Source organism: Gadus chalcogrammus, chromosome 4, assembly GCF_026213295.1.
Source record: "Gadus chalcogrammus isolate NIFS_2021 chromosome 4, NIFS_Gcha_1.0, whole genome shotgun sequence".
NCBI lineage: Eukaryota > Metazoa > Chordata > Actinopteri > Gadiformes > Gadidae > Gadus > Gadus chalcogrammus.
The window spans coordinates 8,241,126-8,255,206 of record NC_079415.1 but is presented as its reverse complement, the minus strand read 5'-3'; the positions used below and the strand labels follow the sequence as shown (position 1 = coordinate 8,255,206).

General features: G+C 50.5%; 1 protein-coding gene across 1 annotated transcript in view; it reads right to left on the bottom strand.

Moving 5' to 3' along the window:
• rimbp2a (RIMS binding protein 2a) overlaps positions 1-14,081 on the bottom strand; it is a 70,139-nt gene that overhangs the window by 6,051 nt on the left and 50,007 nt on the right. The window contains exons 11-20 of the mRNA XM_056587750.1: positions 12,546-13,385; positions 12,055-12,078; positions 10,385-10,536; positions 8,920-9,243; positions 8,691-8,754; positions 7,984-8,399; positions 6,503-6,655; positions 5,487-5,636; positions 4,840-4,951; positions 1,075-1,247 (exon numbers count right to left, since the gene is read on the bottom strand). Coding sequence (XP_056443725.1) covers positions 1,075-1,247; positions 4,840-4,951; positions 5,487-5,636; positions 6,503-6,655; positions 7,984-8,399; positions 8,691-8,754; positions 8,920-9,243; positions 10,385-10,536; positions 12,055-12,078; positions 12,546-13,385 — 2,408 coding nt within the window. The remainder of the gene's footprint in view (positions 1-1,074; positions 1,248-4,839; positions 4,952-5,486; positions 5,637-6,502; positions 6,656-7,983; positions 8,400-8,690; positions 8,755-8,919; positions 9,244-10,384; positions 10,537-12,054; positions 12,079-12,545; positions 13,386-14,081) is intronic.

Sequence of the window (14,081 nt, the reverse complement as noted above, 5' to 3'; positions counted from 1 at the left end):
GGGTGATTGGACTGAAAACACAACGGTTTCTGGGATGAGTCCCAGAAACCGTCGTTGTGGATCCTCATGTTTTAGATCCACGATAATGTTTTGGATCTAGAATTATTATAGCGCCAAGATTACCCTGGACTGATGCATCAAAATAAATAAATAAATATAATTATATTCATTTAATGGGAAATCAAGGCCGTAATGGACTACGCTCTGATGACTTCCTGTCAATGCCCATTCCTCATGTCTGGTCAGAATGATGGGAAATAGCCTTTCTGTCCGTCGCCTGTTCAGATGGGGAGCTTCTACAGACAGAGCGCATCCAAATGGATCGACTTTGCTTCCTGTCGTCCATTTGTATCAACCTTTACATGAGACGGTGCTCAGGAGGTATTGGCCAATGGCTCGGTATCTTATTGAGCTGTAACTGATCCAGTGGGCCGTAAGAGGATAAGTGTGGGGTAATACTTCCTGTCCGTTTCAGTTCTTTGTTGTAATCTCGTTGTGGGTCGTTTTAATGCTGCTATCAGCCAGCTCACTTTTGGAATCAGAGGTGTTTAAATCCAATGAGACATTGCCTGCCTAAAAACCAAAATTCGAAAAAGATACATTTCTAAATATGCACCTATTTCTTCAACACTTTTCCCTTCCACTTAACTTCCTATTAATGTGCTTTGATACAGCACTGATGGTTTTCTGCACAACTAGTCAGGTCAGCAGTCTTCCCCATGAGGTTGAATTCTACTGAACCAGACTGAGAGCCCATTTAGAGGCTCAGGAACCCTTTGCAGATGATTTGGATCAATTAGCTGACTAGAGTGTGACACTTTGAAGCTACAATATAGAACCTTTTCACAAAATTCAAATTCTCTGAGATTTTGAGTTTGGGGTTTTCGGAAGCTGTAAGCCATAATCATCAAATTATAACAAATAAAGGCTTGAATTATCTCACTTTGCATGTAATGAGTCTATATAATATATATGATTCACATTTTAAGTTGAATTACTGAAATAAATGAACTTTTGCACGATATTCAAATTTTTCGAGATTCACCTGTATATATATATATATGGACGACTCACCCTGATGATCTGGCCCTCTTTGAAGGGCAGCTCTTCGTCTGCGGCATCGGGGTTGGGGGACATGGAGAGCGGGTCGTAGTCAAACAGCGCCACGAAGATCCGGAAGGACTCCTCGGGCTTGGAGTCGCTGTAGTACGGCGGGGAACGTCGCTCCCTCTCCCGGTGGCCCCCGTCTTTAACACAGCAAGCAGACATAAACACCAAGACTTCATCACTCCTCCTTTTCCATAGGAAACCCCCCCCGGATACAGACCGGGCTAGAAAAAGGTAATTTGCAATTCAATTTAAAGGTCCACAACGTTTTAGAAAATCTGCCTCTATTGACATCCAAAATGGGCGTGTCCACCTAGATGTACGACGGATAGATGAGCAACGTTTGCTACAGTGCACTGTGTAGGCTAGTAGACTGATCTATCCAGCACAGATCTAGGTCGACACGCCCACTTGTGATGTCACTAGAGGCAGATTTTCAAAACGGCTTGTCATGGCTAATCACACTCACACCTGGTGGTATAACATGGGACCCTTTAAAATTCAGCGTCATAGCAAGTTGCATATGCAGAAATAAAACAAGCGGAAAGATATTAGTAACATTTCTTACCTGACACAGTTCAGCTGTTAACTAAATCACTGTTCAGTTTATATCTTATAAATGTGTCTTTCTGCTCCGTTCTTAGGGGATATGCATGTGCACGGGCTTATAGAGAGACACACACGTCCCACACATGTCCTATGCCGGTATTCTCTACGTTCCACATGCTCTGTGCAGTAGGATGGAAGCACGCCTTTTCGTTCCCATGCACCACCAGCGCAAGTGGGCCCCACATACTAGGCTCAGTCTGCATGCATGCATCGTCAATGCAATCACATCAATACACACCTAAAAGGTACCCACACACTCACACACACAGGCGCATACACACACACACACACACACACCTGCTTATGCACACACACACATACACTTGCATGTATGCACAAATACACACACACACACACACACGCACACACACACACATACACACACACGCACACTCAAGCAAACGCACAAAAAAGCGGACACATGCTATTTTGGCAATTCCAGTTGAGTGGGTGATGTATAAGGGGCAAGACACACAATGATGTTTTACATTGTCGTGATACATGGAGGTGGACACACAACAGACACTGTGGCATCAGCAACACAAACAAGACTCACGTGCATATTCCTATAGACTACGACAAACAACTGTGGTTGTGGGCTTTAATAGGAGTCATTTCTGTACACTACACTATCTATCTACTATTGACCCATCACTGTGAAAAGAACATATCACAGGCTCACTTCCTAATTATTCATTAGAAAGCTATTTTGAACTTTGAGGCCAATTTGAGTGAGGTTATTTGATTCAAATGTATATTCAATCCCATTGAAATAGATCAAAACAATAAGCTACTTCTCTATCTAATAGGTGCGCACAAATATGTGTGACATATTCAATGGCATAATTCAATAATATAATTATCCAGTAATTAAGGTCTATATGTAATTGTTTGATTACAAACCACTTATCCTATTGAGTGGATGCTACAGAGACAGAGTAAACCACTTGTGTTTCGAACACCTCTTTTAAATTGCACATCATTTCACAATTTTCACAAGCGAGTGTTGGCCAACACCTTGATCCAAACCAGAAAATATTGAGCATGTGCCTGACTTTACTGTCGAATTGCAATCAATATGAAAGTCAGGGGTGTTTCATTATTTATCTATCACTCTGTCTTGGCATATTGAAGACCATAGAAACGATCCAAACATTTGGAATGTTCTACTAATGAACAGTCCAAAGGTTACCTTCCAATCGTAAAAAGGTTACGTTTTTACGATGGAAGGTAAAAAGGTTAATCCTGTTATAAAATCTTATATCAGTACATCTTATTTTATGAAAGCAGCTAAAGGAATTAAATTGTTTCAATTGGACTCTTTTCCATAATGTACTTCACATTAATATCACCTCATCACTTTGTTGATTGTATTGCTGTATCTATCTGTATATATATATATATATATATATATATATATATATATAGATATATATATAGATAGATAGATATATTTTACAGGGATTTGTATACACAGCCAAAACCTTGCTGTGATTTTACAAAAACAGTGACGGCACAAGCACTTTTCTAAAGCTAACTCCTTAACAATCCTCATACAACCGGTCATGCAATACGCCCGTACTAACAACAACAACAACAACAACAACATGAGGCGCTAGTGGGCCTGGTTAACCTACAATAGGCGAGTGGGTTCAGCAGACACCTGCAGTTCAGTGCAGTGAGGAGGGCATTCTCTGAGCAGTCAACCAATCAAGTCAGCTCATGTCATCATCATCAAGAGTGGCCATCTTGGAATGGTCCTTTGAAAGAGTGAGGGGGGTACGGGGAGGGGAACGGCTTGCCAGTAGAGTTGGGGGGTCGGGGTGGTGGTGAGGGTGGAGGAGGGGGTGTGTGTGTGGGGGGGGGGGGGGGGGGGTCGGGCATCTCAGTGCAGTGAGTCATGCTGAGCAACTGTAAGCATAATAATAATCATGACGGTATAACATAAGTGGCACGCGGGTCCCAGAGTCGCGGGTGCCATTATTATTATTATTAACATTATTATTATCACTTTTGACGTTGTTTCAGTTGCATCGGAGTCGGTGAAGGGAGTGAAGGGGGGCGCCGGTGGGGGGAGACAGGGGGGTTTTGGGGGGGGGGGGGGGGGGGGGCAGGAGGGACGGGGGAGAGGGGGGGGGGGACGTACCATACGGAGCGCGGGTGGCTGCGGCGTGCCTGTGTGGCGGCCGGGTCCTGTGGCCAGCTACCCTGCCACAGTAACCGTCCTCCTGGCCCGGACAGAGCTTTCCCTCACCACTACACTCAGTGGTTATCTCTACGAGGGGGAAAGAACCAATCAGAGAGGAGGAGGCGGAGTTGGGGGAGGGGCAGGGGAAGGAAGGAGGAGGGGGTCAAGAGAGAGGGGCACACTTGGTAAAGAAGTCAACGCTAAAAAAATCGCAAAAAAGGGAAACGGCGGGTCCTTCCTGTTCAGGGCTCCTGCACTTCCTGTTTGGGTTGGGTCTGATCGTTGATAGTGAAAATTAAACTGGGAACTTTGGATCTTTAAAATAAGGACTAAAATGAAAACCAAATGGTCATAAGATGAGAGGTAAGCGTACCAGTAGTACAACATCCATGCTGTCTATTGGCTGTACTGGCCGACTGGCTGTGTTGCGGTCCGTTAAGATCCCTTACACGTGTTAGCGGGGGCGGGGGGGGGATGGGCGTGGTGCTACAGACGCAGAGAGAGGTGATCGGAGACACAAGGATGGAGGTGGTGCTTTTCCTTTGGTTTGTTGTTTGTTGGTTTGTTTGTTTCTAACAGCGCAACACAGAGTGGCGAGTGGGGGTGGGAAGGGTGTGTGTGGGGGGGGGGGGGGGGGGGGGGCACATAGAACATCAAAAGCAGAGTCACACTCAGCCACACTCAAGCACAACCCAATACCATCTTTCTCTTTCACTCTCTCTCAAAAACAATCTCTCTCTCTCTCTCTCTCTCTCTCTCTCTCTCTCTCTCTCTCTCTCTCTCTCTCTCTCTCCCCCTCTCCCCCTCTCCCCCTCTCCCCCTCTCTCTCTCTCTCTCTCTCTCTCTCTCTCTCTCTCTCTCTCTCTCTCTCTCTCTCTCTCTCTCTCCCCCTCTCTCTGTCCCCCTTCTCTTGGGCGTGCCACCTTGCGACTGACCAATAGAGGGGACCATGAGGGGCCGTCTCTGGGGCTGGGGCCCTCCGCGGGGCCCCTGGGGGCCTCGTCTTCCGTTCTCCCGGTCGTGTCGCCCTCCCGGCGAGCTGCCAGCCTGCAACACACACAAACACCGACACAGAGATACACACACCGCCATTTACCCAAAGTCATATGTGCGTGCTCACATATGTGATGACACAGACACCCAGACACACACACACACACACACACACACACACACACAAACAGACACACACACACACAGACATGTGCACACATGCACGGACAGACACACATGTAAGCACTCGCTCAGTTTAACCCGCCCCACCCCGGACAAACAAAGCACACACACACACACACACACAGACACACACACACACACGCACAAGCACACAAGAAAAGAAATTACCATTTCAAAGTAAAACAAAGCAACATCAGGAGAGAAGCAGTATCGTTAAGCATGTTTTTATTTCAACAGAAACAATTTTTGTACATTTCCATGTCAAATAGGGGAGAGCAATTCATGCAGCAACAGAAACAAAAACAAGCCGTGAGGAGGGAAAGTGACCGTGAAAAGTTACCAAAACAACAGAAGCCTTTGAATTGAGATCACAAATGTTTGCAGGAAGAAGGGCTGTTACTTGTACCTTGAGCGCGTGGTGTGAGCTGCGTCGTCTACCTTCGTCGTTCAGCTGCATCTCCGAGTACAGCTCTTCTTCGTCCTCCTCCAGGATGTCCGACAGGTCGGAGCCCCGACTGCTCTCGCTGTGGTACTCCTCACTGTGACTATAGTGAGGCTGCCGTATACACAAGTGACAGTGTACAAGTACGTGGACACACATGCGACGACAAACGAACACGACGGGGACACAGGCGCGCGCACACGCGCGCCGCGCAACACGCAGACACACACACACACACTCACGCCACAGACAGACACCGTGTGTACACATGTAACGTGCGACAGAACAAAACATAAAACAAAGAAAAAAGGCATCCACACATTCACGCCCCCAACCACACACAAATACGTGACCCCGAAACGAACGGAACCTGTGTATGTGTGTTTGTGTGTGTGTGTGTGTGTGTGTGTGTGTGTGTGTGTGTGTGTGTGTGTGTGTGTGTGTGTGTGTGTGTGTGTGTGTGTGTGTGTGTGTGCGTCCTCTGAGGTGCACGTGGATCCTACCTGCGCCGGTACCTCATAGGGACCCCCCCAATAAGGACCCCCCAAGAAGGACCCCCCCTAACCCAACCACCTCAACCTTAACCCTTCCTCACGGTAAGCTTTTGTTGGTCTAGTCGTGTGACCGGCCTGTTGCTTGCTGTACCGCCTGGTACAGTAGATTGGGCTACTAAAGATGGCTCTATGTAATGGATCTATGGTAGAATTAGGGCTTTGTCGCTACAGAGCACTTCATAAACACTTCATAAAGTCGTTAGGAAGCTCTCTTCTCTGTAATAAGATAAAATGAAATTAGACCGTATTAGGGTCAAAGCAGCAAATTGGGGATTAGCTGGTAAGATTACTTATTGGTTGGCAAGTCTATTGTGAATTAATGAGAAAAGCAGGGGGATCCTATTCCAATGAAGCCGTGTGGGTTCGGTTGCAGCCGTGATTGGCTCGGGGGGGGCAGTGAAGTCATTTCCTGGTGGCGGTTCTTACCGGCCGGCCCAGCTCAGAGGCTCTGAGGAACTCGTCGACCGAGGGCCCCCTCCGACGTCCACGCGCCAAGCCTTCCTCGTCTTCTTCTTCCTCGTCCGAGTGGCGCTGGTGGAAGGGCTGCTCGCCGTATCCCCCCTGCTGTCTCCTGTCGCCCTGGGGGGGGGGGGGGGGGGGGAGGAGGAAAGGAGAGGAAGAGAGAACGAAAGAAGGACAGAAAGAGAGGCGGAAAAGAATGGAAGATAAAGAGAGGGAAGGACATGAAGAAGGAAGATTATTAAATTGGACGCATTTATTTTTTGGACAATACGGGCAAACAAGCTCTCCTACTTTTCGTGGTGTGAGCACAATCAATAGTAACCAAATGATAATGACCAAGGCAAAACATTGCAATTAACGGTGCAGTGTGTATAATTCAGTGGCCTCTTCATCATAAGTCCTTTGAACAAAATATCCTATGCATAAAGGAGGTTTCAATGTTTATGGAGTTTCATACATTTTTTAATCCAAGTTGAGAATAGCGGAGTGAACTGCAGTCAACGGCTGAGGGTGATTATGATAGGATGTGCTTTCGTTGTGAGGAGTCCGTTTCTGAGCATGTTTCCCTGTTCGATGTGAATCACCAAAGAGGGGAGCATTACCTGTGTGGAGCTCATCTTACAGAGCAGCTAGTCATGCTACAGAGCAGTGTCTGGTGCTACAGAGCAATTTGTGGTGCTACAGACTAGCGAGTCAGGCTACACAGCAGTGTGTGGTGCTACAGACTAGCATTTCATGCTACACAGCAGTGTGTGGTGCGACAGACTAGCATGTCATGCTACAGTGCAGTGTGTGGTGCTACAGACTAGCATGTCATGCTACACAGCAGTGCATTGTGCTGAAGACTAGCATGTCATGCTACAGAGCAGCGCGTGGTGCTACAGACTAGCGTGTCATGCTACAGACTAGCGTGTCATGCTACGGACTAGCGTGTCATGCTACAGACTAGCGTATCATGCTACAGAGCAGTGTGTGGTGCTACAGACTAGCGTGTCAGGCTACAGAGCAGCGTGTGGTGCTACAGAGCAGTGCGTTGTGCTACAGACTAACGTGTCATGCTACAGAGCAGCGTGTGGTGCTACAGACTAGCGTGTCATGCTACAGAGCAGCGCGTGGTGCTACAGACTAGCGTGTCATGCTACAGAGCAGCGTGTGGTGCTACAGAGCAGTGCGTTGTGCTACAGACTAGCGTGTCATGCTACAGGGCAGTGTGTGGTGCTACAGACTAGCGTGTCATGCTACAGAGCAGCGTGTGGTGCTACAGACTAGCGTGTCATGCTACAGAGCAGCGCCTGGTGCTACAGACTAGCGTGTCATGCTACAGAGCAGCGCGTTGTGCTACAGACTAGCGTGTCATGCTACAGAGCAGCGTGTGGTGCTACATCGCACAGCGTCGGACTACATTGAGCCGCGGGGCGACGCGGTGCGCTCCAGCGTCAGAATACCTTCCCGCTCTCCGCCGCCACGCGCTGCGCCGCCTCGCGGGCGATGGCCTTGGCCACGGTGTCCGGGATCAGCGTGCCCCGCGGCTGGGGCAGGATCCTCTGCGGGGAGGGGGAGCGGGGGTTGGCTGACGGGGGCGCCTCCAGGGTGTGTACCTGCGGGGGAGCCATCCGCGCCGGGTCCCACGCACCGGGCTGTCCTTGGGGGCCCGGGGCCATCCGCGGGGGGTCCCATCCGCTGGGCGGGGGGCCGGCGCCGCCGTGCTCTTTGGCCTCCAGGTCTCTGGCACTTACTGGTCGCTTGGGCAGGGGGTGGGGGTGGGGGTGGGGGATCAGGGGCAGCCGGTGCTGGGGTCTCAGGCCCTGGTGCGGCTGCAGGTGCAAGGGCTGCGGCTGACAGTTGGGGGGCCGGGGTTGGCCTTGGGGGTGCCCCTGTGGGCCGCCGGGGTGGGGCACCCCATGGTGCGGACCCCCGGGGTGGGGCACCCCATGGTGCGGACCCCCGGGGTGTTGACCTCCAGGGTGTTGACCCCCGGGGTGTTGACCTCCAGGGTGTTGACCTCCAGGGTGTTGACCCCCAGGGTGTTGACCTCCAGGGTGTTGACCTCCAGGCTGCGGACCCCCAGGGTGTTGACCTCCAGGCTGCGGACCCCCAGGGTGCGGACCCCCAGGGTGGGGACCCCCAGGCTGCGGACCCCCAGGGTGCGGACCCCCAGGGTGGGGAACCCCAGGGTGAGGCTCCCCGGCATGGGGCTGGCGGGGCTGGGGGTGGGGCTGGGGCAGAGTCTGTCCGTGGGGGTGGGCTTGGTTCTGGGGGTGCGTCTGCTGCGGGTGGGGGTGGGGCAGGGTCTGTGAGTGCGGGTGGGGGTGGGGCTGGGGCTGAGGGTTTTGGGGGCGGGGGTGGGGTTGCGGCGGGTGTTGGTGGGGGTGTCCCGGCGCCGGGGGCGGGCCACACAGCTGGAGCTGGGGCTGGGGGTGCTGCAGGTGGGGGGACTTGAGGTGGGGGTGCTGTTGAGGAGGCGGGGGGCCGGGGGGTCCGCTGTGGGGGTGCAGCGTCAGCGCCAGGGGCTGGGGTCCCGGCGGGGGCAGGGCCAGGGGGGGCGGAGGCACCAGCAGGTTGTTTGGAATGACGGCGACGGGCGAGTCCTGGGATTCGCCCTGCGCGGACAGAGTTCTGACGATGACCTCGCGCGCCTCCAGACACTGGATGCGGGTCAGCTCCACGCTGACGTAGTCGGCCAGCGGGTACAGCACCTCGGCGATCTGCTCCGCACGGTCACCACGACAACGACAGTAGTGTTAGCATTAGCATTAGCGCAAAGTGATTCTTTTTTTTATGGTCGATCTTCGAATAGGCCGCTATTGTTAATCTATCCATTCTGTGTAACTGTTCATTTGTAATAAAAAAACTAAACTTTCATGTATAGGAACATATGACACCAGCTAATCACACCAGTGTGATTAGCCATTACAAGCCGTTTTGAAAATCTGCCTCTTCTGACGTCACATCAAGTGGGCGTGTCCACCTAGATGTGTGCTGGATAGATCAGTCTACCAGCCTACCCAGTGGACTGTAGCAAACGTTGTTCATCTATCGCCATACATCTAGGCGGATATGCCCCCTTGTTATGTCAGAGGAGAAAGATTTTGAAAACAGCTTGTCATGACTACTCACACTCACACATGGTGGTATAATAAGTAACCCTTAAAAACATTGAATGTAGTTCAGAATAGATTCGGCGTCAAACGGAATATGATGCCATCAGGATCCAGACATTGCGTTACAATATGTCTGCTCAATGAAGACTGAGCTATCTTTATTATCTAATGGTGTATACTCCTGGTATAAACGATGACATTTATTAACCCACCAATACATTTTGAACGGAATGCATGTTAAAAGTGAGAGGCTTGTGATGGCACTTCACTACAGCTAGAGCCCAGTGTTGTGCACATGACGTGTATATGTAAAAGAACTGAGCGCAGTCAGAAAACAGCATACGGCATCACAACGGCTACACACTAGCATCCCTATAAAGTACTCCAGTACCCCAGGCAACCTTTAAAATCCAATATGTTAATGTTTACATCGAGAAGCAGAACGGAGGCTCTGATGTTCCATTCCTGCGTGCCGCATCCTTATAACACTCTCACCGCCTCTGTTACGTAAACTCGGAGGAAATGAATCACGGCTGCGGACGCAAAGCTGTCAACCTTGCACAATGTTTTGACATCCCTGCCGGAGACAGCTCCTCAAAGTCCTTCCACTCCCTCGCCCCCTCCTCCCCCCTCCTCCTCCTCCTCCTAAACCGGGCTGACACGGAAATCCACGTTCGCAGTGGAACCCCCCCCCGTCCCCCCCACCCCCACCACCACCCCAACCCCAACCCCAACCCCAGCTCACCCTCTGTCCTTTGGTGCAGACTACGTAACCGATGACGTTGGCCCCGTTGGACGTCCCGGTCGGGGAGAGGGGCGGGGGCTTCCAGTGCACCTGCAGGACTCCGGGCGCCTGTCCGCACAGCACCTGCACCTCCTGAGGTGCCAGAGGAGGGCCTGGGACAGAGCAACGAGAGAGCAGCTGTCAGTACCCATGTCGGTGTGTGTGTGTGTGTGTGCGTGTGTGTGTGTGTGTGTGTGTGTGTGTGTGTGTGTGTGTGTGTGTGTGTGTGTGTGTGTGTGTGTGTGTGTGTGTGTGTGTGTGTGTGTGTGTGTGTGTGTGTGTGTGTGTGTGTGTGGGTGTACATACTGCATACAACAGAGGAGGATAGATGAAGCACACCACGGTCACCATGCATTGTGCAGTAGCAGCAGAGGTTGGAATCAGGTTTTGTGAAGGAGATGGCGGTTCTGTTTGGTTTTGGTACGATACGATACAACAGGGGCCCATGCTGGGGACATGGGATGGCTGTGAGCATTCAGGAGGAATCAAGTTGTGATGGGGGATATTTGGAAGGAAATGGACTTAAATATCAAAGGGTATAAGGGAATAAAGATAATACATAAGAAAGACCTACATTCAACTAGAAGAAATCTCCTACTCCTTCCTAAAAGCATCCTTGTGTAGGTTATGTGTTATGCAGCGTAGGGCAGCCTAGAGTAGATTATGTGTTCAACAGAGAGAGTAGAGCAGCCTTGAGTAGATTATGTGTTCAGCAGAGAGAGTAGAGCAGCCTAGAGTAGATTATGTGTTCAACAGAGAGAGTAGAGCAGCCTAGAGTAGATTAGGTGTTTATATGAGATAGGGTAGAGTATTTTAGAGTAGATTATGTGTTCAGCAGAGAGAGTAGAGCATCCTAGAGTAGATTATGTGTTCAGCAGAGAGAGTAGAGCAGCCTAGAGTAGATTATGTGTTCAACAGAGAGAGTAGAGCAGCCTAGAGTAGATGTTGTGTTTAAGAGAGATAGGGTAGAGTATCCTAGAGTAGATTTTGTGTTTAGAAGAGAGAGGTTAGAGCATCCTAGAGTACATGTTGTGTTCCACTCTCCAGGGCTGCAAGGCCAAGTCATGCAAAACAGGGGGAGGCTGCATCCAGGCAGACACTCATGGTAAAATGTGGGTTTGCTCAGTGAGCAGCGAGGGAGGGTAGGCGAAAGCTTTTTACAAAGCATTTCTTTTTTTAGTGTCCATTGTTTGAGGCGGTGCTGAGTGATTCGACTCGGAAAACATCACAGCATATGGCATCGAGGATAGTGATCTGAGTCGTGATGTGCACGATGCAATGAGCAAACATGAGCAAAATTGTATTTCACTTGACTGATTACGTGTGATAGGCTTGTGTTGTATTCAATATGCCACCTATATAGTAGGAGAGGTGATTAAAAGTTGTGTTGTTGATAAAAATTGAAAGAAATCTCATTAAAAAAAAAAAAGATTATTCCACATGGAATAATGAATTCCATATTTTCTGCATTATACGATTGTGCCCAGGTTTGGTGGTGAGCTACCAGTGTCTTGTCACTGTATATTCCAGTCTGTCTTTCTCATGGCAACATGTGATCTGTATCTAATGCACTCAACATGAGCCTAAAATGCTTTTAGTAAACTAACCCCAGGGCAGATGCATATTCTGACCTGTTCTGCAATATGGTGTTGGACCTAGACAGAAATCAATAAAAACAATGTAAGGCAATGTTTCTTAACACAGCATTGTCAGTGGAATCCTTACTATCCCATGTTGCAAGTAACAAAAGAGTCCACATAGGGTAGCAAACATATTCAGTATATTGTGATGTGGTGTCATTGGATTTTCCACATATTTCTCAAACGTGATTCTGCAACACACAATGCAAGCAAAGTAAAAAAAAGTGACAAAGTGACACTCTCGACATAAACAACACACTATTTGAACAGTGCATAAAAAACAAAGCCCTGTGTATGAGGACGTAAACCGGAAGTATACACCTGTATTCCAGGAAGTAAACAGGAAGCAGAAAACATGCTGCATATCAAGACGTAAACAGGAAGTGGAATTCTGTGCGTCACAAAGTAAAACACATCGAGTCAATCAGAAAGTTAGCATACACCCTGTACATCAGGATAAGTAAACAGGAAGTAAAACTGACCCGCCGCTAGGGTGCAAAACTCCACCCCGGCCTCCTTCTTCTCCCTCTGCTCCAGCGGCAGTTGCCATGGCACCTGGTGCGGCCTCGCCACCACCGTCACCTTGTACACCGTCATGGCCTTCAGGTTGACAAAGCGCAGCCGGCAACGGCCCGGCTTCACCGCCGCGTGCTCCGCGCCGTCGAGGAAGATGGTGTGGCCGTAGTTACTGTTGCTGGGCAGCCAGGAGAGCTCGGCCGTGTCGCGCTGGATGTCGTCCACGCGCAGCCCGCACGCCGCCACCACCACGTTGGCGCCGACCAGCAGCGTGCAGCGCAGCTCGTCCGAGGGCCCGCGGTCGGTGGTGCTCTGGACCGACACGCGGTGCACACAGCCGTCCAGGTCCAGCTTCTCCAGCAGGCACTTGGTGCGGCCCCCGAGGGCCACGGTGGCCCTCAGCTCGCCGTCCACCAGCACGGCGTAGCCCGACATGCCGGCGCTCCAGCCGCGCGACACCAGGGGCGGGTCCCAGCCCACGATGACGCTGCGCGCCAGCTGCTTGATGAGGTTGATTCGCCGGGGGTAAGGCACCACGTCCTCCGCTAGGTCCTCGGGGTCCGGGGGCCCCTCCTCGGTGCCGTTGCTGCAGGGGCCCAGCGCGTTGGACGAGCACAGGACGCCGCCGTCGAGGGTGCCGCCGCCGCCGCCCCCGCCCTCCACACCCATGATGCACAAGGGGGCGTGGCCCGGCTGGCCTAGCTCCTCCCCCTCGTCCCCGGCCTGGATGGCGAGCTTCTCCTTGTCCTGGACGAACTCCACGAAGTTGGAGGGGACCAGGCCCCGTTGGCCGTCCAGCAGCTCCCCTGGAGGACAGATACGGCGTTACAGGGCAAGTTCAAGTTCAACACATCTGCCACTGGAATCACCCAGCTGATCATTTGGGAAAGAAATCCTAAACCTAATGACAGGGAAACCTTTCAAATTGTTTGGAAACGATCAATCAATGAGGAAAACCCATCCTCCTCATCCGCCGTAGGCATTTGATATTTACCCACAGATATACATCCAAAAGCCAAATATTTGTACCATTTATCTAATGTTGAAGCTCTGCTGTCTGTCTACTGTTGATTCCAAATGACAGTTGGTTTCTTTCGCCTGCAGCGTTCTATTGATCAGAGTGCCACCGTTTTTCATTATAGCCCAGCAACCCGGAGCACGTTAGTGTTCAGTGTTGTGCTGCTCAAGGACTTCTCTGTGAAACGCTCATAACTGCTGTCATAGTAACCCTGTCACCTGAGCCTTCTGAGCCAGGTCGTCTTTCTATAAACCCCCGCCCGGTCAACACCTGTTTGCCTTTCATTTCAGAGGGAGAAATGTCAACACAAGCTGAGATTGTATGAGGCTAGAGAGCTGAGACTTTAACAGCAAGCTATTTACCTGATCCCAAGCCTTACTGACTCCATCTTTTTACATCATAAAAGAGCCAAACACAGGACAAAGGTGTAAAAATACACATTTATCTTCCACGACATATTTTATGCTTAATTGTGTTCAATGTG